This window comes from Odontomachus brunneus, unplaced genomic scaffold (assembly GCF_010583005.1).
Source record: "Odontomachus brunneus isolate Ranch 3 - 2012 unplaced genomic scaffold, Obru_v1 Obru_scaffold_005, whole genome shotgun sequence".
In the NCBI taxonomy this organism is placed as follows: Eukaryota; Metazoa; Arthropoda; class Insecta; order Hymenoptera; family Formicidae; genus Odontomachus; species Odontomachus brunneus.
The window spans coordinates 1721876-1748510 of NW_022639455.1; the positions used below are offsets into that span (position 1 = coordinate 1721876).

The 26635-nt window shown below is 43.0% G+C and overlaps 1 protein-coding gene across 15 annotated transcripts in view; it reads right to left on the bottom strand.

The window, feature by feature from the left end:
- Positions 1–561: 561 nt before the first annotated feature.
- LOC116850486 (phosphatidylinositol 4-phosphate 5-kinase type-1 alpha) overlaps positions 562–26635 on the bottom strand; it is a 48369-nt gene continuing 22295 nt past the window's right edge. For 2 of the 15 annotated variants that reach the window (XM_032828845.1, XM_032828817.1), the window contains 8 exons: positions 25098–25151; positions 23828–24214; positions 18528–18735; positions 17381–17392; positions 17077–17282; positions 14396–14496; positions 12942–13041; positions 2394–4948 (listed from right to left, as the gene is read on the bottom strand). In XM_032828845.1, coding sequence (XP_032684736.1) covers positions 4755–4948; positions 12942–13041; positions 14396–14496; positions 17077–17282; positions 17381–17392; positions 18528–18735; positions 23828–24214; positions 25098–25151 — 1262 coding nt within the window. In that variant the 3' untranslated portion in view covers positions 2394–4754. Of the gene's footprint in view, positions 641–2393; positions 5034–9966; positions 12120–12941; positions 13042–14395; positions 14497–17076; positions 17283–17380; positions 17393–18527; positions 18736–23827; positions 24215–25097; positions 25152–26635 lie in introns of those variants that run through there. The other 13 variants (XM_032828834.1, XM_032828855.1, XM_032828919.1 and 10 more) reach the window with 11 other exon arrangements.

Below are 26635 nucleotides of genomic sequence, written 5' to 3' on the forward strand. Positions count from 1 at the left end.
GACTAATGCACTGGGAGAAGAAATATCTAAAAAAAAATAGAACATATTTATTTGGTGGGTACTAACAACACACTTATTTTAATTATTTCATTAAATTGAATTCGTTCTTCTTTAAAACGAACAAACAGTTGCTTTCATGAGAAGTCAAGATTTAAAAAAAAAATTTATATTTTCTTATTTGAAAAAATATTTTGCACCATAGTATAGACGAATATGTTATTGGTACCCAGGGCGAATAAATGCTGTTTGTTTTTTAGATATTATTTTCTCCCTCAGTGTGTAATAATAACAATAATCGCTACAACGCGGAAGTTCCAGCCGGAAGTACGATTTTCCTCTCGATGTGACTTGCAAAGACAGCTCTCTTGAAGGGAACACTTCCGCAGCGCGGTGTTACGCAATTCCGCCCACACGCTCGCTTATGCCTACGTTTTGGACTTACTTTCGCAATCCTAATGCCTCTTTTGCACTAAATTCCAGAGATTTCTAAATGCACCAACCGTCACAGGTCGACCGTGTCCCCGCTATCGTTTCTGTGTCGCGCGATCTCTTTCTCTTTTCCTTATCGTTCTTTTTTTTTTTCTTTCTTTCTCTCACTTTTTACAACTATCCCCGTGTTCGCTTGTCTCTACAGGTGGGTCTGAAAGGGAGCAAATAAAGAAAGCAGGATAAGAAACTCGGTAAAACAAAGTAAAAATAAAGTGCGCTTACGAGATCGGTATAATGTCGCCATAATGAGAACGATAAGGTGTTTCAACGAAGCTCGGACACGTTGCGAGCTTCTACGGAGTCGCTTCTGCTGCGCGTTCAATGGAAGGGAGCGCTGTTTTGATTTATTTTCCCATGAAGGATATCGTATCTCTCTTCTTTCTCGTACCGATGATTTAATATCGATAAGCGCGCGATTACGGCGAAATGGCGCGGTGTAGAATGCGACACGTAAGAGGGCGCCAAGCACACATTACACTCGACGACGATAACAGCAATGTATAATCGTAAGAATAATAATAATTGCTTTATTTAAATAATATCAGTAATAATATATATGCATGTATATTGCCGAACATTTTGGTTAAGTGACAATTCATTCGTGACAACACAATTGAACGATCGCTCCGTCACCGAAATCAATTAACATTATTATGCGGTAATTCACGGCGAGGAGGCAGATAGGAATGGACTAGGTGTCATTGATCCAATGACGTTCCATCTGACAAACGAACCGAGAGTCGTGCTTTAACAACGAAGGGAACGAGAGGAGCTGCCCAGAATCTTGCTTAAATCAAAACACGTCAAGTTTGTGAAGCTTTCAATCAAGTTTTCAAAGTCGGCACAACTAGTCCATCGCTATCGATTGCCGTATACACGCGTGTGTGTGTGTATATATGTGTGTATGCATGAGTATATGTGGTTTTGTGTATATGTGATTCTTCACAACACAACTTCCATCCCCAATTCTCTCCAAAAGTGTATATATATATATATATATATATATATATATATATATATATATATATATATATATATATATGATACATACTATACATATATGTATAATTTCATCGGAGTATTCAAGAAACGTATTGTTTTTTAGTCGCCGATGGGCCGATGTATCCGGGAGGGGGAGACAAATAGTAAAAAAGGAAGAAATTGTAGAAGACGTGCGAGAACAAAGCAAATACCCCTAAGATAAAAGTACTAAAATGCCTGATCACTAATAACTCTAAACTTCTTATTGTTTTGGTCTTTAAACATACCAATATTTTAACGTTTAATACCGAATATACAGGGTGTCCCGCCACTACCGCATTATCTCTTAAGGACGGATTCTTGAGGTAATTTGAAGAAAAAAATCCTAATGCAAAAGTGTCGAGGCTATAATACTTTTCAAATTATAAACGATTAAACGTTGACCAGTTATATTGGCTAAAATACGCGCGCTCAAGTACGGTACAACACACAATAGTACAGGTGCATGCACATAAGTGAGAATTTGCATAAGATATGAAATTAGTTGTAAATCCCTGAAAGAAACGTCAAATGTGTGACAGCTTACTGATTCTCATAAATGTATTGTGTGATATTTTATTCATAACATTTTGACAAGATTATTATTATTTGCGATGTTTATTTAAATGATAGAAAAGGCAGATTATTGTTACATACGTTGTTGTATGTATAGAACTTCCGTATCAATATTTGGAAAAGGGACGACATGTATATGCACCTGTACCACTGTGTGTTGTACCTGAGCGCGCGTACTATTGTCAGTATAATTGGTCAACTTTAATCGTTTATAATTTGAAAGGTATTATAGCTTCGCCATTTTTGTATTAGGATTTTCTTATTCAAATTACTTCAAGAATCCGCCCTTAAGAAATAATGCGGTAGTGACGGGACACCCTATATATATATATATATATATATACTGAAAAAAAATTTATTAGGTGGATATTATTAATATATTTACTTAAATCAAAATTTACTTAAACTGAGTAAACAATACTCGATTTAAATGAAAAGAATTACGATTGAAGTATAGCTAAGTATCAGCGTTTTATTAGTGTCCAGGCATTGGTACTTTTATCTTATAGACATGAGGAGAAACCCAGAAATACGAATCGTTATGTATCACACAATGATACGTCGTTTCTCTCGCTACGTGATAACGTGCACGAGAGAGTTCGCGAAACGGAACATTCACCGGCTGCTCAGTAAGCGATTCGATTGATCGCGAAAACGATAACGAAGGCGATGCCAGCCGATCGCGGATTGAATCACTACGAGAGAACGTTGGGCTCTATCGTCGCGCTATCGTTAATCGTTAGATACTACCACAAATTAGATCCAAGTATACCCACAGACCTACCCTAATATTAGTGATTGTGAAAAAGAGAGTGGTAGTACCTAAGGATTCGATTTGGAGATCGCGATTCGGGTGGAGAGCCCCCGTATGTACAGTTCAATTCGGGCGAGAACGAATAATTAATATATTCGTACGGACTATCGGATTACGTAAAGAGACGGACAAAATTCAGGCAGTACCGAAAGGCAAAAGAATCTCGTCGAGACGACACGACTGAACGACCGAATCCGCAGAAGTTGAAGGAGACTCACGCGGAATTGTCTGTCTCGCCAGATTCGCCCAGCACGATCAATGCGAACGAAAACAGAAAAAGGGAATATATCTCGAAACACTGGAATTCTCAGCGATTATCGTTCCTTCGTCTCTGGCGAAATGGGAGAAAGCACGGAGGGCGGAAATAATGTCGAACGCGATGTCGCCTGTGGTTCTCCTACTGAGTATCTCGTTTATTGTTTGCTTTTTTCTTCTTTTTATACTTCTTTAAGGTCAAGTTTGCGAAATGTATCGGCACTGAATGTGAGAATCGTGAAGCATCTCCTAAGTACATCGATCACTCTCATCGGTTTGTCCCTCGCGGTTCCCACTCTAACTTCGCCGAGGTTTACAAATGCGTCTTAATTGCATCGTCATCACAGCTAGACGATAAATGGAGAATAATTATAACGAGAACAACCGTAAAGTCATCGAATATACGCATGACGCGGTCATTATTTAGAGGATCGTCGCGTACATTCGCGATACTTTACCGCAAACGTCATTAACCGACTCGAAATTTTGGTTCTGCATGTGATGAGTAGGAACTTAACGCGAAATAGTCGAAGTGACACAATGATGATTAAATGAACGCACAAATGTGTTGAAAATTTAACGCAAAAATTTCGATACGAATCGACTTCAACACAAAATATCTTTTTATGCCGTTTTCCCCATACGGGACTCTACAACAGTTCACATTGATGGGAATTTAAAGAGTCGAAGATTTGGCCACAATAATTCTCCAAAGGAACGAGAAAATGGTGTTGACAAACTCAATATGAGAATGTTTTGAGAGCGTCAACTCCCGGATTATGCTGGCGTCATTGGGCAGCAGACTACTACTTTCGATGACAGACGTTTTTATCCTTTGTCCTATTGTATATGGTATTGTCGTGTGTGTTCTATATCTTTCGATGATTGAGCCATTGTGTTTCGAGCCGGCGAGCGACATAACGATGGTTGGGAAAGGAGAAGGGATGAAAGTTGTCGTCGTTTTTGTCCTTTGTGTTTATTGCTCTAGTAAGTCGCGTACTTCCTCATGTCAGAGTTATTGGCTGCGTTCAGCAGAGAAAGCTGCCTTGTAACTAACCGTAAAATTCGTGGATCTGTGATTGGAAACTTGACTGAATCTAAGAGCGTACACCGATCAGGTTTTTACAATTTTCGTCGGGCTCTCGCGCGTCGGCGTCGCGTTATTTAACACGTGCTTCCTCGATCGAATCGTCATACCTGTATAGTGTCAGTGTCACAAAGGAGTACGCGGAGGAACCAGGATGCTGAGTCGGGAATCCAGGACAAACCCTTCAAGTTTGAAAGTTCGTGAAACTCGCAGAATCAACGTAGAGCCAACATTTTGACTCGGGTATGTTAGTCAATATACATGTATCGATCGATATTCTCTATCAATTGCATTTCACGTTGAAAATTACTTTCGCGAGTGTCACTTCGTGACAAGATTATTAATTGCAATTCGCAACACGTCGTGTGTGCTGCACGATTTCGACGTAACTGGGTCATAAGATCTCAGATCTGTGAAGTTCTCGACTCGATTTTCGATTCGCCGTGCAGGCGGTCTCGAGACACATCTGTTGGACGTGTGAAAAATTGCACGTATAAACAATGATCGTAATTTCTAGATCGGTCCTGATTGGTGGGACTCTGCGTGCGTCATGGTGCCCGGCGTCGAACGTTTAATGCCCTTTGCATGCTCCTCATGATCGCGACGTGATTCGTGCCACCGCGTTTCAGGCTCGTCCTGATCTGACGGTAAAACGAAAAGGACGTGCTTTGCTCCAATTCGTGCTGCCCGTCTTGGCTGGTTCGTCTCTGAATCATTCGGACACAGAAAGACACGTTGTAGAGACTTCTCACTTACGTCCGCCGCCTGTCGAGTTGTCGCGAGCTTTCCCGTCTAAAGTGAAGCACCGTGTGAATATCTTCCCGAATACTTAGAGTAAGCGAACCTATTTCGAAACGCTTTAATTTTTTTCCTGTATTAGCCGTTAAATAATATCAAATTTTCATGTTGGTAACAAAGAACATGTTCTTTCTTCAGTAAAAGAAAAATTCTTCTATATCTTTTGAATGATGGGTAGTCCATGGGTAGAACATGTTCTTTGTTACCAACATGAAAATTTGATATTATTTGACGGCTAATACAGGGAAAAAATTAAAGTGTTTTGAAATAGGTGCTGTTCCGAAATAGGTTCGCTTACTCTAAGGCCTGTATTGACAGTTGCTACTTGAAACTTGTTTCGAATGAAACATTCAGATCTGGATTAACCACAGTTATGTTATAGTTACAAGAATGATCCAACTTATAAGATTATGTGACTTTAAAATTTTTCTTTTACTGATGGGTAGTCTATGCGTCTTTCTACATGAAAGAAGAAAGATACAAGCCTTATGGGCACCTGAAATTAATTAAAAAATAGCTTTTATTTTTTACTATATATAGCTGTGTCTTTTTACTCACTTTCAATAAAGAGAGGAAAATTCCTGACTTGCTGAATAATCACGAAGAATTTCAGTACTATCTATACCTTTCAAATCGTATATCAAATTTTCATCTTTATTTTTCTCGAAATGTACTTGATGTGAGTTGGATCATTCTTGCATAACTACGGCTGATTTAGATTTTTTTAGATCTATAAAGACGTTTTGAAGTGCATAAAGAAAGATTGGCCCATATGGTTCATCGAAGTGTTTGCAGCATCAAATAGTCTCCAGTGTCGTATATATAATTTAACTAAAAGCGCTTCAGATCTAACTCTGAATTAATACTTAGTAAATCTGAATATTTCGCGTGAGACAAGTTTCGAGTGACGACTATTAATATAATCCTAAGAATCTAGGATCAGTATTCACAGTCCTATCTTATATTTAAGATTGTCTTGAGTTCATTTTCAGATACTCTCTCCGTAACCAATGACCCATACAGTGTCTCAGGATGAACCTAAGACGATCCTAAACATACGATCTGACTATGAATATCGTTCCTAGAAATCCAGGAATCTAAGAATCTTCTCACTAAGAATCATTTGTGTCAGTTTGAAGACCACGATCCCGTAAATCTCGATTCGATATTCGAATATATGAAACATCTTCGCGAGTTATGACAATTCAAATCCGTATTGCAGCAATAAGAGTGAAGCGTTTCGCGAAACACAGCTTTATAGCTATCATAAATTACACGAGGCGGTCGAGAGTGTAGCGAGAACGGATGTTAAAGAGAACGTAAAGTATCGCACGTAAAGTGTCGCGTATATGGCGGGTATGCACGTGTCCGGTGGGCCTCATCGACGAAAATTGTGCAATGGCGCGGAGAAAACAGCCGAAAAACTAGTGACTCGGCGAAGCACATTGACAACGAACTCGGGTAATCGCGGCAACTAACTCTCCACGTAGAATTTTGCGCAAGCACACACGACACACACAGGAGCGACAATCCGCCGTTGTGACACACGTCGGCGTTTCGGAAGCGGGGAGAAGAAGGGGGGAGAGACTCGGTGTGTTAATCGAGAAAATTCACCACACACGATAACCGCTGAAAATCACATGAAAAGGTACAAAGAAAGAAGGAAACGAGGAGACTACGAAACTATAAGCAACTTTCTTCTTCTTTTGTTTGTTTTTAACAGAGAGATGGACACACACACATTGTGTTAGGACAATCTCGTTATTTTATTTAAGCAACACACCGCATCTCATATCTCTTTCGTCTCGCTTCGAGAACGCACGCGCGCGTTCTCTCTCTTTCTCTCTCTCTTTCTCTCTTACTCGTTCCACCCTCGCGACGATTCGAATCCTCCCTGAATGTTTTCGCGCGAGTCGATCGAGCTTATTACAATGCGCCAACCTCTCGACTCCGAGACACATTACAGATTATATCAGATATATCCCGGGGATATGTTAAAAAAATATCACACTTTCGAAGTCGCTAACATTGCGGAATACGCTCTCGCGGGATCTGAATCCTAACGATTACGATAATAGTAATAGTAGTAGTAATAGTAATAGTAGAACGATACCCGCGCGAGGATGAGGGAGGGGTACCGAGTATTTAACAAAGCTACCTGTGTGAAGCTATTTTCTCTTTCTTTCTCTCTCTCTCTCTCTCTCTCTCTCTCTCTCTCTCTCTCTCGACAGTAAAATCTGCATCCACGGTAAAGGCGAGATTTTACCGCTAAATTACAAACGTCACACACCGACTGTCAGAAGCGTTTTATCGTGATGTGATATAATAATAGTAATAGTAATCATAATTATATGTATGATTGAACAACATTTTGGCCTTTTTCAAAACGTTCGCGATAACTCTCACGTGCTAATTTATAGCAATGCGATTACACACATCTGGATGCTCTGCCATTACGGAATATTGTACGTACACGGCACTGTGAGTGTCCACCTTGCCTCGCCGCGATCGTGCTCCCTCGTCTCATCGTGTCGTGTCATGTATAATACAGCACCGGCAAGGCGACATTTGTTTCCTCGAGCGTCCCGCGATTTCCCGATGAACCGACCCGCGGATTTGTCGTCCACGAGATTCCCTACTTGCAATTGCTACGCCGCGCTACGTCATCCAACAAATCTCCCACGCTTCTGTGATTAATTTCGGGCAACCTGAGCATTTCTCTTACTTCACGTAGCTCATCTGCATCGGTCTATGGTCACTCTCTTCCCCCGCGTGCCAGAAAGAAGTCGCGCCGCGAGGAATTAACATCGTCGGATGTTGACAAGCTCGGCGTTGAAAGACACTCTTAATTCTCCGCGTACAATCTTACTTTTCGGGACACGCAGTACAATCTGACAAGTAAACCTACCTAACAGGGACACTCCGATTTCTTTCTAATTTGCCACAAATGTAGAAGTTCAAAAAATATGTAGATCATGTTTTTTCATTTTGGTTTACTTTGAGTTTCACGGGCAATTTATAGCTTTTTAATGTTCTCACTTCTATCATCAAAAAGTGCAACAAAAATACATAAGAAATAAAATTGAATGCAAGATATAGTTAAATAAATTTAAAATAAATAGTAATAAATAGTAATAGTAATAAATTTAAAATAAATAGTTAAATAAATTTTTTATAAAATTTAATTTTTACAAAATCGGCATAGCTGAGACACGAACCATTTTAAATTTCTTCAGCCGAGATTCCAACCGAATATTTTAAATCTGTGCTAAATTAGTCAAAAATGATTCGAATTTCGGCCAAACCGAAATCCGGCGACTTTAATTAAAATTTTAACAAAATCGACATAGTTGAGACACCATTCTAAATTTCTTTAGTCGAGATTCTAACCGAAATATTTTAAATATGTGCTAAATTAGTAAGAAATGGTTCGAATCTCGGCTAAACCGAAAAATTCGGCAATTTTAATTAAAATTTTAACAAAATCGGTATAACTGATACCATTCTAAATTTCTTTAGCCGAGATTCCAACCGAAATATTGCAAATATGTGCTAAATTAGTCAAAAATAGTTCGAATCTCGGCCAAACTGAGAAATTATTTGTATAAATAATTTTTGTTTCAAATTTTGCATGTGTTGTTTAAACATTTTATCATTTATATAAACAATTTTACACATTTGACTTCATAATCAGCAAACTCAAAACGCCTATATCTTGTATTCAATTTTATTTCTTATGCATTTTTGTTGCACTTGTTGATAATAGGAGTGAGAACATTAAAAAGCTATAAACTGCCTGTGAAGCTCAAAGTGAGCCGAAATGAAAAAATATGACCTAAATATTTTTTGTACTTCTACATTTGTGCCAAATTAGAAAGAAATCGGAATGTACCTTTTGGGTAGGTTTACTGTAACTCTTTGATTAACTTTTTGGAGTTTGTTGAAAATTAATATTTCTGCACACACATGCTTCTCTCAGTGATATAGAAAAGCCTCGACTGTAAGGCAGTAGCGCGACAAGGTCAGAATCTGCAAACAGGTTTAAAAATTGTCCCGGACTTCTCGATATCATGTCTCACGGATTGGACATGTACGCGAAGGGTTAAGATAGACGAATGACGAGTTTTGTCTCAACCGTTCTTCCGTTAGGATCATCCCCTGACACACGTCGCGATTGCCACGTGAATGTATCAAATCGATTTCACGAGTTCTCGTCGAGCTGCAAGTGGCGGAGCGATATGTGGCCCGAGCACGCGCCTCTTATTTTCTTCTCTCTCACTTTATCTTATTAAAAGCGCTCACGATCCGCGAGGTTCATCGGAATTGCGCGGGGAACGACTCGGGACGTTCGCAAGACGTTGCGAAAGCACGTCGTCGTATTTATAATATGTATACATAGTACATATGTGTACACGCACGCGCGCTGCGCGCGTGCGTATACGTAATCGCGCGTATGTATATAGGTACATACATACACACACAGAGACAGACAGAACGTGAGACACATATAGATACAAGTACATATGACACAATAACTATGTATATATGTATATATCGCAATTGAAAAGGAATCGCGGGCCCTCTCCTAGCCGAACTATGCGCAAGCAATTTACTTTATTTACAGCCGTTTCGTCGGCGTCGCCGTGTAATCTCTCACACACACACAAGGCGCGACACTTGTCCCGTATGTTACACGGCTTTTACGCCGCACGCACGTACGCTCGCGTGCGTGTGGAACTTACGATATCGGTTTTATCGACGGCGATGACTCGATTAGGAAAAGACGCATGAGTTATGTGCGAGCAGTGGATACGCGCGAAAACGACCACGAAGTGAATGAAATGCCATTTCTCGCTCGCAAAATTCTCCGCATGTCGTCGATTCGCCAGGGAATTCTCGAGTTTCCACGATTAATCATTTTTCTTCCTTTGCTTGAGATAAATTTCTCGATTCTATTTCAATGATTCTATCAAGTTTCTTCTTGGGATATGTTCTCGGCTTTAAGGGCTTACAAAGTTCAGTTTTCCTTTATAATGGCCGAAGAAACGCCACGAAGGAATGCCACCAAGAGAGGAGAATCGGGCGAAGTTGCCTCCTCAACATAAACTCCCGACACCGCGCTCAATACAGACGAGATCTTTCGGGAACATTAGAACTTAAATATTCCTACGCGATCAATGATTCGTCTCTTATTTCTGCGTACGCGATTGGGAAGAGAATATATAATCGCGCCGTTAACAGTCCTCTTCGGAGCCGAATGGCAAAGCGACACACTTCTCCTCGCGTGAGAACTTTTACTCCGGAAAAATGGCACTCCATCCACTTGCCGGGTCGATCTCGAGCAATGTCGAAAGCGTTATCGAGTACTGTAGGCCGACGATTATCACGTTCTCGCTAAATATGTAACTATGTAATGATATTGACTCTCCTGTACCCAGGAAGATTTAAGGATGCCCATATGTCGAAGGTGTTGCCGCGACGTCGCGGATAACACGCGTGAGATAATCGCCCCACGCTCAATGTGTGCGTGTGTAGAGGTGTATGTGTGTGTATAGATTATACACGCTGATAACGAACGAGTACGCAAAGTCGCAGATCGAGACGAACGTCTCAGTTAACTGCCGTGAAAATCGCGAAAAAATTAAGTACAAACGTTTCGCCAGGAATAAAACAGGAGCGCGTCGTCCGAACGCAACGATCGATATTGTTATTGCGATCTCGATCCAAGACAGACAGGCAGACAGGTGAAACACGCGTGTATTCGCCTCGATAGAGCTAACCTAACTTAGCTCGTCGTCCAATACCACCCTGCGCTTTTGAACCCTTAAGTAATGCGATAAGGTAGTCGGCTAAAGAGACCGAACGTAATCGCGAATATGCCCGTGGGGTGTTTTACAATAGAGAAAGTTCTCAAAGAAGCACTGAATAATCAATGAAAAACGTTCAGCTATTCGCTGAATAATCAATGAAAAGCGTTCAGCTATTCGCGTAATTCAAGTATCGGGGAATCAAGACGAGAAGAGAGAATTAGGAGATATTTGACCCCAAAACATTCATATAATCTTATTCTCAGCGGAAGTTATCTTGTATATACGCCCCATAAGAAGATTCTTCTGAAAAGAGAATGTTTCATCCTCAAAAAAAAATTTAGGTTGCATTTCATATAATTCCATATTTTAAACAAAAATGTCTACCAAAAGAGTCTTCTAATGGAGTGGACTATCGGAAATTTACTAGATGTTATTCTTCTTTTCCTTTTGAATCAAGAGGAACATGTTAAAGCGGAATGAAGTAGAGTTTTATTTGAAGAAATGTCTATTCTAAGAACAACACTCGTACCGGAGATGAGAAACGAGATTCCTTTAACTTTAAGAATACTGTGCTTGGAATACTTTTCTTCTAGTTTTAGAAAAATTCTCTCGAGATAATTTCCGCTGAAGATGAGACTCCTTCCTTCCTTTGAATGCCAAATCAAAGATAATCATGAAATATCGTTGACGGAATAACGATGACAGAAAGCGACAGAATGAGAACTAATTTTGGACGAATTCAAGCGTGTTAGAGAAACCCGCACGAAAGTTAGTCATTCTCAGCGTTTTGCAGCCATACTGCCTCATTGACAGGAAACTTGCAAAGCAAAATCGACGTTATCAAGCGGCCGTTAGAAGCGTACACATTAGCATGATTATTAGCGATCCGCTCCGACCAGTCAAGGGTTAATCCATACGCACACACACGCGCACACTTCGCTACTCGTAAACATTCTCCTTGTCCGTCGCATTCATTCACTCGCTCGTACGCTCGCACTCTCTCTCTCTCTCTCTCTCATTCTCTTTCTCTCTCTCTCTCTCATTCTCTTTCTCTCAATCTCTCTCGTTCTCTCGGAGACTCGTCGCGGCTACGACGATGCAGATCATCATCATCCACGTTGCACGTTGCGAGATGACGGAGATTAGTGTGCGGAAGGACACCGTGCAATTTCACTCGCGCTGCAGTATCTCCTGATTCAGGGGGAAATAGACAAAGCGTTCAGACAGTCTGACTCTCTCGCATGGAGCGTTCCAAAGCGGCCGTTCGTTTCTGTCAGAATGAATTGCATCAGCTAAGAAAAGTCCGTAGTACTCTCAGCAGCAAAGGGGAGAGCGAGTTGCAGGCTCACACGCTCTCCCTGTCTTTCTTTCTAATTGTCACTCTTTCGGGATCGACAGCAAGTCTTCTAATATTCATTCATAGACGATTATGCGAGAGACACGTTGCTTCCTCCCGCTCAACCTCAACGAACACACGCGCAGCCCACGACGCTTACCTCCGTTGGGGAAAGATCACGAGATCGTCGGAATCCGTCGATGTCCGAGAGAACCGATATTCGCGAGATATCGCGCGAGAGACGCGGCTTCCCCCGAGGCGGCAGAGACCACTCGAGCGCGCGAATCGCGCTGACACGTCTGTACACGCATATTTTCGCGTTTCGTCGATCCTGCCGAGTCGAGAAGGCCGTTTTAACCTTCCAATAAAGCGCGACCAAGTTTTCCGTGCGAGCGAGCAAGCAAGCGAGTTTTTCGGCGCGAAGGCATCTCAGGAATTCATCGACGGCGGCGTCATTTTCGCGTCCTCAGGTCGACTTCGCAACGAAACAACATTTACGCTCTCGATCGTACCTCGGCTTGGGACGCTCCATGCGGATCGCGAGCACTCGGTTTCTCAACGAGAATACCTGAAAATCCAGGGGTACTCGCGCGAACGAGGGGGAGGAGGCTCGCCGGGAGCGACTTTCGTGAGGCACCGGGTCGCCGTTCTTTGGGGTTTTGTGTTATTATGCAACAATCACGAGGGGGTGGTGGAGGGAAACACGCGCATTTTGAAACAGCCCGGTCAATCGGCCACTGGCGACAGCGAACTTACCATCTCGTATAAATCGTCTGTTCGTGGAAACGTACAGCCGCCGCAATTGACGATCGTGATAATATCCTCGCGAAGGCGCCCCTCCGATCGTGGTAATTAACTTGAAATCATCGATGATCGTTGTGGTCTCGTGTGACTTCGAGGCGGCAATTTGCAGTTGCGGAACGCGTGGAACGACGCAACAAGCGCAAATGCAATTGCAAATGTCAAATAATGACGCAATGGGAATTTTGAAAGCCGAAATATTAAACGCAACCGTGTCTGCCACGGCCGTATCTTCTCCTGCGATCTTAAATCGACCACTTTCGATTGCGACATGAGTGAGCGACGAGTGCAGAAACGCGTGTAAATGCGACTGCACGTATCAAGAATGACGTATCAAAAGCAGGAGTGGTCAATCCGTCCGTTTGCCTCGGCCATTTCTCTCGCGCGGCTTGAAATCGGCAATTTTTCGTTATAAATCAACGAGTGACGCGTAGTGGCGCGTGTAAATGCAATTGCACGTATCGGTAATGACACAACGGGAACATTAAAAGCAGAAATATTAAATGTGATCGCGTGCGTTTGCCTCGGCCTTCTCCCGCGTGGCACGAAATCGGCAATTCTTAATGGTAAAACGAACGAACGACGCGTAGTAGTGCGTGTAAATGCAATTGCACGTATGTCAGTAACGACACAACGGGAACATTAAAAGCAGAAACATTTATATGATCGTCTGTTTACTTCGGCGTTTTCTCATACGGCTTGAAATCGGCAATTCCTCGTTAGAAAACTAGCGAACGACGCGTAGTAATGCGTGCCGATGCAAATATCAGGAATAATTAATCGGTAATATACAGGATGTCCGGTAACTCGCGTCAGAGCCGCGATGTGCAGATAGATCGGGTCGTAATGAGCAATAAATTCCTCTACCATTTTGCGAAGAACCGCATACAATTTTGAGTTATTAATTAGAGAAGATTGGCGAATAATCATGCGCGATACGGCAGGTGCGTTGTGACCGCGACGCTTGCCGTTGTGTTTATAGACCAAGTGAAACGGAAAAGTCCTCTACCATTTTGCAAATAATACGTAGAGTTATTCAGAGAAAATTGACGGATGATATCTTTTAATTAATTGATCACTAAAAACCTACGTGGTTATTTACAAAATGATGAAGGATTCTTTTGTTCAGTTTGTCGGCGTTGCTATCATTACTCATCCGTCGTATTGCACATGATTATTCGTCAATCTTCTTCAATTAACAACACAAAATTTTATTTTATTTCTTCGAGAAATAGTGGAGAAATCTTTCGCTCATTTTGAACTGATCTGTCTATGCACATCGCGGCTCCGACGCAAGCTACCGGACGTACTCTGTACATTAAAAGCAGGAATATTAACACGATCGTCCGTTTACCTCGGCCGTACCTTCTCTCGTGTCCGATCGGTCAGTGAAACAAGTGAGGACTTACCATCTCGGTGGTGAGACTCGCTAGCGCCTCCTCCACGGTGGCCGCGATCCTTCCGCCGTCGTCCTGCTGCAGATTACCCTTGATCGGCGTGGTCGGGCAACCTAAAACCGTTAATCGTCATGGTGCAAAAGAAGGTATCGCTCGGCCTGATGGAAACTGGCCAGTGGAACGAACAAGGCGAGAGAAGAGGTACATCCCGAGCGAGAGCGACAACAATGCGGTTTCCGAGTTAGTTCGATTACGTCGATTACGTCGGGAGGGTCTCCGGAACATTCGGAATTCCGTGAGAGATTGAGAAACCTCCGATGGGCGACATCGCGACGCGAAAATGAGAACACGAAACTTCGCACGAGCTCGAAGTCTCGGCGTTACGTAAGTCGCTTTATTTTTGCAGTGTCGGTGTCTTTCTCGCGCTTTCGCAAGTCTTCGCGAATTTGCGAACGGCGCGTGTCGACGCGTGAAAACATCGTGCGCTTTTGGACAAATCGTGTCCGTGACGTGACACATATGAGATACAAGCGTGTGTAAGTCAGTTTGTGGCTTGCGTGGTGCGCTCCAACATAAGCGGAGAAAGATATGCAAGACAGAGAAAACACGGAGATACCGGAACTTATCTCGTGGCCCAGAGGTCCCGTTGGGCGAGTCCCGTCGTGGATGAAAGTTCGGAGAAGACAGAACACGAAAATTGGAAAGAAAAAACCAACGAGTCGGCGCGTACAGGCGAGAGGAGGATTGATGAGAAGTTACGAAAGAGAGAGAGAAAGATAGAGAGAGGTTTAGTGTTTTAGTTTTTCATTCTCTTCTCCTTTATTGTCGTCCTCTGCCTCTCACTGTCGCAAAACTTTATCAGATGTCTTATATGACAAAGTTTCGTTCAAGCTAGACAAGACTAAAGATAGAACGCACTCAAAAAAATGCTCTTGCAGTCGTACTGAGAATTATTTAGAAATTAGCTAAGATGAATAAGTGGCTGGTAAACTCTGCGATATCGCATATATTTTGTAATTAATCAATGCAGATGACTGACACGAAACCTCTGTCTAAACTCTTTACAAAATTTAACAAAAAAGTCTCTTCTTACAAAAATTGACCATAGTAGACGAAAAAGACTAGCTACGAGAGAAACAAATGTACAACATTCATCCTCACATTCACCTAAATTTGCTTATAGATATTGCTAGAACGCCGCTGCTATAAATTCTACGTATCACAGACGATTTTCTAGCACGTACAAGAAACAGCGATAAATTTAACTGTGACATTTATAGAACTCTACCAGGATCAGCAGAACATTTTTTCGAGTGTAATATCGATCGATTATAATTCCTTCTACTCAGCCGATGTGTATCGCTCTTATCGATATGATTAATTAATTAGTAGCGCGGGAGAGGGCGCGCAAGACGACACCGGAGAACCGCATCTCTCTACACGGAGAGAATGTCACGGTAAAAATTGCTACAGGATTCTCTGTAACCGAGGAATAGATCGACGTTCTGGAACGATCATAAACCTCTTCCTCCGGAATAAGCTCGTGGAGAATAAAAATTCTCTAACTTGAAAGGAAATGTTCACCTTTCACGAGTTCATACACGGAGAAAAATAATTTGCTGGCCCAATTTTCTGCTAGTTTTGCAAATTTTCTGCTAGTCTAGCAAAATCTTTTCGCTATTATATGGACAGCAAAAAGATTTGTTAAGAATAATGATCACTATTTGCTGGATAATTTGCTGAATCTACAAATTATTTTGCTGTAAAAACCATGATGGATTTATATGAACAGTTGCAGTTTTGCTCTAATAGCAAATAAATTTGCTAAGGATACATTATTTTGCATCAATAGCAAATTAACGTGATTCTTACGCGGAAAAAAAAGATCTGCTACATATTGATAACTAAACATAATTTACTGTATTAGCCACTTTTTCTTTGCTGTAGGAGTCAATTTTCTTGTTATGATAACAAGAAAATTTTCTTCTGCAACAAAAAAGTAGCTAAAGCAGTAAATTATGTTTACTTATCTATCTGTAAGAAATTTGCTACGTTAACCATTTTCTTGCTGTAGGAACAAATTTTCTCGTTATCATAGCAAGAAAATAGGTTCCTGCAACAAAAAAAAGCTAACACAACGAATTATATTTAACTGTCTGTATGTAGCAAATTAGTTTGCTGCTGCAGTAAATTATTTTTTTTGTGTAGGACAAATACACTTAACAAATTTTTTTCCTGCACGGAAAACAAGATTCGGTTGAATTAACTAAATATCTGGTCGAATATGAACGATCCAGAAATTCCGATTGAAGTAACCCGAATTCTATTTAAGTCAATCAAACATCTTGTTAACTTAAACAGAATTCGCAGTTACTTCAATCTAAATTTCTGGATCGTTCATATTCGATCAGATATTTGATTAATTCGAACCAAACCTTTTTTTTTCCGTGTGGCAACGAAACTACTTCTGCTCTGATAACGAATACTTTGTAAAATTAGTTACGTTAACTAAATCTTTTTGCTGTTACTACGCAGTAGCAACGACGATTTTAAAAGAGCAAAATTACTTGTCTCCGTGCACCTGAGAGAAGAGGAAGGTTCACGACGTCGATTCGTCGGTCGCGTATCGCCCGGTCGTCGGCACGGGAGTCCTTACGTGCCGTAGTAGATGTTGAGCGCGTACAGCAACTTACCGATGTCGCCGCTGCTGGAGCTCTCGGTGAAGGACGGCGTGCCCTCCGTCCACGTGGGGGTCGAGCCCTCGGCGCTCCCCGCCGGCGGTGTCCACGTGAGACCGCCGCCACCGCGGCTGCTGCCGCCGCTCTCGACGCTCAACGACGACTTGGTTTCCCTGCTGCCGCTGCCGCTGCCGCTACTCTCCAAATGCACGTCCGATATGCTGGATGGGACGAATTTCATTTGCGAATTTAATACGGCTCAGCTCGGGGTCGGCAAGACGTGGGTATATACTGACGATGTGTGCGATTAAATACTAACATTTTCCTTTTCCTGAAGTTGCCGTGATAAAGCGAACACGTTTTCGTTTAGATGCGTGCAAAAGTGTGCGTGAGGGTAAGCGTAAAAAATATAACATATGTCAGGTTCAGATTAAATAACGTTCAACGAAAGATGCGCGAGTGTAGAGCAGCGTTGGGCATTAGTCGGTTTAGAAAGATCATCTTCGACTATAATAATCGGGAAATCGATCCTTCAAATATTAACCTGAAATCACTTTCTCTAAACGTGAGTAAACTTTGCCCAGACCAACTTTTTGAGCGTTGCTGTTCTAAAAAGAAATGTATCTTGTTTTTTCGACTTTATTGAGTCGCAAAGATATTAAGATTCGAATTTTATTAAATTTATCATATTTTTGTTAAAATTGATCATTTTTGCGGAACTTGTAAGTGAATGAAAATGCATTGGGTAAAATTTATCCACTTTTAGAGTTTACGTAACTTTTGGATGTTGTTATATAGAATCACATACAATTTCATCGAGCGATGAAATTAGCTATTGATCAAACTTTGTGTGATCGATTATATACTGACCGATAATATCATCAATCGATCAAATTACTTGTGATTACACATACGATTGATTAATTTTGATGATTGATTCGCCGATCATTTTAACCAAAGAACATTTCCGTCGACTAATTCCCGACACTGGTGTATAGTCACTTAAGCTAGATTATCGATTACGTTGCTGACCGTCAAACGGTAACGCGCATTTTCTAAAGTTGTGTCGCATTTCCACTAACAAAATAAAAAAAACCACGCGACTGTACGCATTAAATTATAATAAAATGAGAAATAGCGTGTAAAAGACACAGGTGTAAAAGTGCAAGCAATTTTAATCACCTCAAATATATTATACAAACGTTTAACTTGTATAATACATTTGAGGTGATTCCAATTGTTTGCATTTTTACACCTGTGCCTTGGCTTTTACACGCTATTTCTCATTTTATTATAACTGGATTTTATATCTAAGGGCCATATAATTTAATTCAATTTAATTTTCATATGCATTAACTTCGCTGGCGAATTACAGTCGCTTCCTCAGATTCGCGTTACCGGCTGAGGGTCGTGGTATCTCAATTTCATCGTCGACGAAAATCATCGTCGCGACGAACAGTACTCACCTCACGGTGTCGTGATACGTCTTGGTGAGTGTAACGTGATGGACGACCCTATTTTGTTTGGAATGAGCAGAGGTCAGGCTGCTCGCGAGAATGGCGGCCGCGCCGCCGTGCTGCAGATGACCACCGGAAGCCAGGGTTTGGTCATTCGAGCGGACTGCATCGTCAAAGGGCGGGGGCGGGGTGGAGCAGGTGGAGGGAAGGGTGCCACCTACAAAAAGCGCGCTACAATTAGCTACTAATTGACGTACGAGGGTGCGTATCGAACGCTAAGATATGGTAAAAGTGGCAAGGGTAATGGAGTGTGGCGACAGAGGGTCGAGGGCGGCGGTTAGGGACTCGCTTCTGGCGCAGAATCACGTGTCGCGAGCGCGACGCGTGTCCGCAGAAAAATCGTGATTCTTGAGCTCATTTTTGAGTAGCACTTTTTTCATATAAATAACAATCGTCTCCTTGCACTCGCGAGGAAAATTGCCAAATTTGAATGCGTTTTCTGCACAGTATTCATAAGCGAAACTGTACTTTGGTTAATTAATTAATCTACTAATTGACTAATATATCGATTTTTAGACTGATTAAGGGCTCGAATATCAACGAATTATAATTATTGTAATTCAAAAAAACGATATTCTGCGACTTTGCCGATATATGTAAGGTACTTCAAGAGTAATCCCGTGATCCTTACAAGTTCGTGCAAAATTCGACAGCTGGATCGATGGGAACTTTAAAGCGCCTTGCATGTAGATTTAATCGTTTCTCAACTGTTACGGGCTTTCCACACGAAAGTAGCGAGGTGCGATCCATTAGACGCTTTGAAGCGCTTAAAGAAATGTCAAAATGGCGCTTCGAAGCATTCGCAGTGCCTAATGAATCGCAGTTCATTCTAATTTCTAAGGACCTCTGTACAAACAAAACAGAAACGTCCGTAATATTTTAAGTAAAGTTTACTGACCGTAAACTGAAGTCTGTCGGTGACAGTAAACTCAGGTCAACGCATAAAGAAAAAATTTTGCCTGATCAGGCACATTGGGTGCGGTCCAACAACCGCTACAAATGCTGCGCAGCGTTTCTCCCTCTTGTTCTATTCCTCGGATTCGAATGAAGAAAGAGAAAGAAGTAAAAACGCTACAAAGCATTTGCAGCGCCCGCTGGACCGTACTCATTATCATATATGAGGCAAATATATCATATCACATTTTAAATAAAATAATTAGTAAAGATATTTTCTTATAATTTAACTGAGTAAATAAAAAGCACATAGAAAAAGGAATAAAAGTTTCGATAACATATTAATTTGTACAATGATATATTTCTCTTTTAATCTTCCCCCTTTGTAATTAAATATTTAATATATACTTCGTACCTCATAAATAATATATATGAAGTGCTGGATCGTGTATAATCATGCTTTTGTTATGAGTTTCTTTGTGCATTGACCTAAGTTTACGTAAACAGACTTTAGTTCACGGTCAGCACTTAATGCAACTGAAAGCGATACGGAGGTGTTTGCGCAGAAGCCCTCAGTGATCAACCCTCCTGCTTACGTATGTATAGGGTTGACGAGGCTTATGATAAACAACTATTGTTATTTACAAGGGTGAAGATTACTGTATAGAATTTCTATGCGCGGTTGATTATACACGCGCATAGAACACAACTGGAAAGAAATTATTCCGTACAAAGTTACGTTTCTACACTGAGAGAAGAAAAAATGGTTGATCTAACTAAAATTACAGTCGTTTTTGGCCACAACCATAATTTTTGTAACAAGACAGTGGTACCAACATGCATAAAGTTATCATCACTAACGTTATAGTAGAATTTAATTTAAAAAAATGTCGTGACACAAATACTACGCATTCCTTTCTCAGTGTAACATTTTTCAAGCAGCAGGCAAGCCAACAGCGTATAATTCATTACTTGTACGCGACAACGTCGAGACAACTACGAACTTTACATCACATGCAGGTTTCTTAAAGAATGCTAGAGATATAAACGTTTCTTTCGCCGTAGCGAAAGAATTACATGTATTTACGCAAGCGCGATAGCAATCGAATTGTTTAGCTGGGGAATATTCATCGAGTATATCAAACGACGACACAAACACATTATTGTATACACACACACACACACACATATTGACACGACGAACGTATATTTACATTGCACATCGATGTGGACGTACATCACGTTCTAACACCGAAAAGTCACTAACAGGTAGCTTATACAAGTAGGAACTCTTCGGGACAGTTTGATATATGCACGACCAGTAACAAGAAAAAAGAAAATACAGTGAAACTAACTTAATGGACAAACGTCCAATTACACGAATGTAATCAGAAGAAGGATTGTGGAGGAAGCGATTCGGAGGATGACAATAACGCGAGTGAGATTCCGTCTCATGACACGTGACGACACGTGTCAGGCTTGCTCACGTTGCGTTTGCCACTGTTGCAATTCTCTAAGCATGCGATTCCTAGCTCTCTAAGAGAGTTATTTCTAATAGACGGGTTCCATTAAATAAGAATCGTTTAACACGATAAGCGGAATTCAAGAGTGTTTCACATCACACACATGATACCTCGTCGATACTTAAGAATCGACGTTGATCCGACATCAACAATGTCGCGGAAAAGATCGTCTATCGGTCGACACACGGCTTATCCTAAGGGCGTATCCTCCTCGGTGTCGACGATGTCGCGATAGTGCATTTAATAAGAGAGGTCGAAAGTATCTCGTCAAGTAATCTAACGCATGAGATCGTATATGATATCGCAGGAAATCGTAAGCACGCGTGCTCGCGCGTCATGCAGCGGTGATAGAAGGAGCGAAAAAAGAAAAATATGCAAAAAAAGTATACATTCTATGCGACATTGCGTCCATTACGGGTGGAAGTTGCGGTTCTTCCTTGTAAGTTCACGAGTTCGGTATTCATTATCGTCATTTGTTTTCCCGACAGATGAAGAGCGAGTAAAAATTCTTATCGACCCGATATCATCGAGGCTCTCATAAGTCGCTCGTGATCGATGCCTTTTAAGGCATTTTCTCCTCTTCTTTTTATCTACATTACTCGCTTCTATACGACGACCCGAAATTCACGTAAAGCAAACTCTAGGCGCGACTAAAGCCCGTATCACACTAGCGATTAGCGACTGCGTCTGCGTCCGCGTCTACGATTGTCTCTTGATCAGACGCGCTGCTCGCGATTCTCGTTTAGCCGTTCGTCTATTCTCCATAATTGTCAGTAGCTCCTTTCTGATTGAGCTAAACGAAAAATCTCACCAGCTCTTTATTGCACAAGTCTGCACCAGTTCAGGCAGTTCGGCTAGAAAGAACAGACCTGAGGTTTGTCGAATATGAAGAAAAATGGCGGCTTTTCGATATACCGCCGATTTTCAATCGTCGCTTCTCTTTATTTAGGGCTTTACTTCCCGACTGATTAGGAGATAATCGTAGACTCAAACGCAACGCAGACGCAATTGTCAGTCGCTAGTGTGATAGGGGCTTAATGACCGGTGGATATCTCTACGTGAACGACCGCGTCTTCCGATAAGTATGCAAAAATGAGACGTTTGGCACGAGCGATCCGAATTCTCGAGGACTGAAGGGCAGATCGTTGCAGTAACCGCTCGAAAGCGACTTGAAGGTTTGCTTCTCATAGTTGATCTCCATTCTCGATTTGATCCTAGTTTCTTCTTGAACCGATTTGGTCTCGTGGATGGGTAATGTAAACTTTTGTTTAACTGTAGCGAAGTACTCCGAACTGTACGATCGCGTACTGTCTTCTCGTCGTGATCTCTTCGCTTCGTCTCTCATGTTTCTTCGGAAAGTCTCGAAGCTCTTCACCTTTTCGGGAACGGAGGACTTCATGTCGCTGTTCCCGCTTCTGATATTGTCGAGACTGACGGAGACGGTTACTTCCTTGCCGCTTGTACTCGGCAATTTATCTGGACTCACCCTCTTGGGATTATCTTTCTCAGTTTGCTCATTACTTTCGTGTCGTTTCTCTAATTTCTCACCGATCTGTCGGTTAAACCTCTTGATTCTCTCGCGAACTATTTCTTCATTTTTACCCTCAACGTGATAACTTTTCGGGAAGATTCCTTTAAAGCCACCTCTCTTGTCTCCTTGCTCGCCGCTTGCGTTCTCGGAGACGTTCTTCTTCTTCATCTTCTCGTCGACACATTTATTATTCGTAACGAAATGGTCTTGTCCGGATGAAGCTTGCACACGTTTGATCGTCGACTGCCTGTCGCCTTGAGAATTTCTATCATTCTGAGAACTCATTTCCGAAGGTGGACTCTTGCTTTCTTCCTTCACCTTCGTTTCTTCATTCGAACTTGCCAAACTGAAAGCTCCGGAGTTTAGTTTCTTGGATGGTTTCGGCGCAAGTCGCTTTTTCCTTCTAGATTTCTCTCGGATCTTTCGCAGCAGCGCGTTGTCCTTCTTCGTCACTGCGAATCTTGAGATCCTGCGTTTCGTCTGTTCGTCGATGGATGCGTCTTTCGCGCTCGTGATCTTCGCATTCTCCGACTTCTGACGGTACGACATGGTCGTGATCGTAGTAATCGACGTCTCAAGATCCTTCTGCTTTCTCTTCATTCTTTCGTGGTAAGTCTCAGAGTGCTTCTTGTCTTTTCGCGACATCCTGTAATTCATTAAGTCGGCTCGCGAGCCCGGATTCAAGAAATACGTGAACTTTGCCAGATGATCCATCTTGGTGCCGGTTCTTCCGTCTCTATCTTTCCTTGAGGCATCGCGATTTCCGGCTTCTCTGTCTTCTCCAAGTCGTCCCTTCGAGCGATCAGACCGATAAACGCCCCGATCCGGTCTAAAAGGATGCGGACTGGTCTTGATGAAGTAAGCGTCCTCGACCTTCTCCACGCTGACGAACTCGTCCTCGTAGAATTCTTGCCCGTCATGCCAGTCTCGAATGGGTTCCAGCAGCAGGCCGCCGGCGACGTCTCGGCGGCACACGTCGCGGTGTGACGTGGTGACGCGGTGCGTGTCGGGTGTCGGCGCACGGCGGTGTCGGAGGGCATGCAACGCGTTCGAGATAGTAGTGGTGGTAGTAGTAGTCGCGGTGGTAGCTTTGTTAGAAGTAGCGGCAGTGACAGTAGAAGAGGTCACATCGTTAGCGGTGGTAGAAGTAGAGGCGCGGGTGGAACGGTCAGAAGTGAGTGGGAGCAGGTGATGGTGGTGGTGGTGGTAGTGGTGGTAGTGGTGTTGGTGATGGTGGTGCGGGTTGTTGCTCGAACTGCACTCATGCAAGCGGTATCTCGTGATAATGGCTGCTTCATCACCTCGGCTGGAAGTCACCGACGACGTGGTAGACGAGGCGGGGCCGGCCGCGCGGTGCTCCTCGGAGGACCTGGCCCTCGAGGAGCCGGTGCCGCGCGGCGGCACCGGCGGCGGCACCTTGCCAGACGGCACCAGGTTCGGATTCGGCGGACTGGCCGCGCTCCTGCCCTTCAGCACGGCCGGGTAACTCGTGACCTTGACCGTGGGGGCGGCTCCGGCCCCCGGCGGATGCTCGTCACGATGCTGAGCCTGAGCGGCGGCCAAGGTCAACGGGGGTGGACTCAGAGGACCGGCGGCAAGGTTAACCGGCGTCGAGGTGGCGATCGGCACCGAGCCGCTCGAGACTGCCGTGTTCGTGGTCACGCTGATCGCAGGATCGGGTGGGCTAACTGCTGGCGGCGGGCGTTGAGGTCGTGCTCGTAGGTCGATGGTGGTGGTGGTTTCGAGGTCGTCACGGAGGTTTCGGTCACGGGGGTGAGCAGTCGCGCGTGCAGCGTCGCGATGATGACGGGGTGGTAGGGGGAGACAGAGATATAGGCAGGCAAAGAGAGAAACAGAGAAGCTGGATGAGAAGAAGTCGAATGATCTTCGTGGGGAACCGTGCAACGTTGATTCTTTGCTTGCTTTCTTTTGCATGTCTCTCGCGAATGAATTGGTGCGCAGATGGTGCAATTTTGCAAATATCGCGGTCCGTCGTAACTTGTGATTAAAAGAGAAAGAGAGAAAGAAAAACAGAGAGAGAGAAAGAACGAGAGAAAGAGAAAAAGAGTAATCTCGGGGACGATAATGTGAATCGGTGCACAGCACGTGAAACTACTTTTCTCTAAGAGGATATCGTATAACGATGCAATTATATAAAACAACATCTCTTTTCACGCAATTTTCTCAATTTCCAAATCTGTCGAATTTACGTTGCACAGCCCGCTCGAGAAATTATCAATTTGCGTCTTTAGTCAAGCAACGAGTGATACATGATTCATTTATTATCGTAACGTAAAATCAACCATTACCTCAGTTTGTTTATTTTCAATTAATCTTACGTAGACTTAATAAAAGATAGCGTGACAATAACTTTCTCCAACAGTTGGTCGTTTATTTCCCATATTTTTCTCGTACAACGCGCGTCGCTCATCTTCTCCGGCACGCGACCGTTTCGGAGAGCAACGATAGATGTCGCGTCGCGATCTCGAGAATCTCGTTTTATATACATGGTAACACGAGGAAAGGGCTCTATAACGAGAGAAACATAGAAAGTGATCGTATGAGACTCACCGGCTTTTGTGGGTGATGTAGCATGCATTGTCGAACCTCCAGTTGCCGCCACCGCTAAACCACCATACATTTACCATTACCGTATTGCCACGCGTGTTCAGCTCCCGAGCGGACAGAGAAACTCAATCGCGGGCCTTCTCCTGGGTGTTCTCGTACGCGAAAGCCATTCAGTGCCAGAAGCGCGTTAGCACCAAGCGTGAGATCTCGCCTGTGTGTTGTCGCGAGGTCCCTTCATAGTCGCGGGACTCGAAATCGCTCGATCTCCGGGCGCGAAACGGACGCGCGAAGACCCTGGTCGCCGTGATCCGTCGTCTTCGAGCGTCCATAGGGTCGCTCGACTCACGCCGTGATCGCAATTCGAGCCCTGCTTCTTACGCTTCGAGAAGCTCGGCGTTCGCTGCGTTCCTCTAAGCTTTCTCAATTTGCAGCGTGGGCGAAGCACGACGAAAGCGAACCCTTGCTGGAGTCGCGCAGCTCGAGTTTCTCTGTCGCGTCGTTGGCCGAAAGAGTCGGCAGAATCGAGAGGCAGAACCGGGGGATTCGTTCGTGTGAAAATGGGGCGGTGGAGCAACATTTGATACTGACATTCACGATACGTGCGCTGTATTGCGCACGGGAACGCGATCGCGCTGATCGGATTAATTACAGGGAAGCGAGGAAGGGAGGGTGGGAGGGAGGCGAGGACCGCGAGAGTGCGACGAGGGGCTCTCGCGAGGTACAGAGACTCGTGAACTAACGTGAAAATCATTTCGCCAGGTGTTCGTGGTGAGAGACACAGTTTCAACACGAGAGGTGCACAGATCGCTCTTTCAATTATGTACACTGTAAAGGGAGACTCCACGGTCGTGTTATATTTACATCGAATTTCGTCATTCGCGATTCGAAAGTATATACGTTCTCTCAGATATGTACAGACTTGTCTCTCTGATGAGTCAATTTCTGAGTGTGTGTTATGTGTGTATGTGCGCGCGCGCGTATATGACAAGTAAAATAAAAACCAAATCTAATATCCAAGGTGCAATTAAAAATTTTCACTTACTTGTGAATGGAAACGTTAAATTGGAAGTAATTTTAGAGAACCCTAAACATGAGTAAAATTTACACAGACCAACGTTTTCAAACGTTCTCAGAAACACGTGTTTTGCGTTTTTATTGTAATTTCACTTCAGCTTTATTCAATCGCGAATAATATCAATAGAATCCCACCTTGATTAAAAAGAGAAACAAGTTAAGTTTGAACAATTTTTCCGGGAATTACGAGCACAAGAAAATGCAAACGTGGGCGAAACTGACCCATGTTTAAGGTTCTAGAGTCGAATTGCAAATCTGTGAAAGTGGCAGTTCTAAATTTCCATTCGCAAGTGAGAAAGAAACGAGCGGGCGTCGCTCGAGGTCGAATGTCGTCCGCAACGTGCACCTTCACAACACGTGGTAAAGTATTTACCGGACAGTTAGGGATCTTCACACAGTGGACGTACACACGCTTCGTACACGCACAGCGGGATATTCACAGCCGGCTGGGGGACGAGGGACGGGGA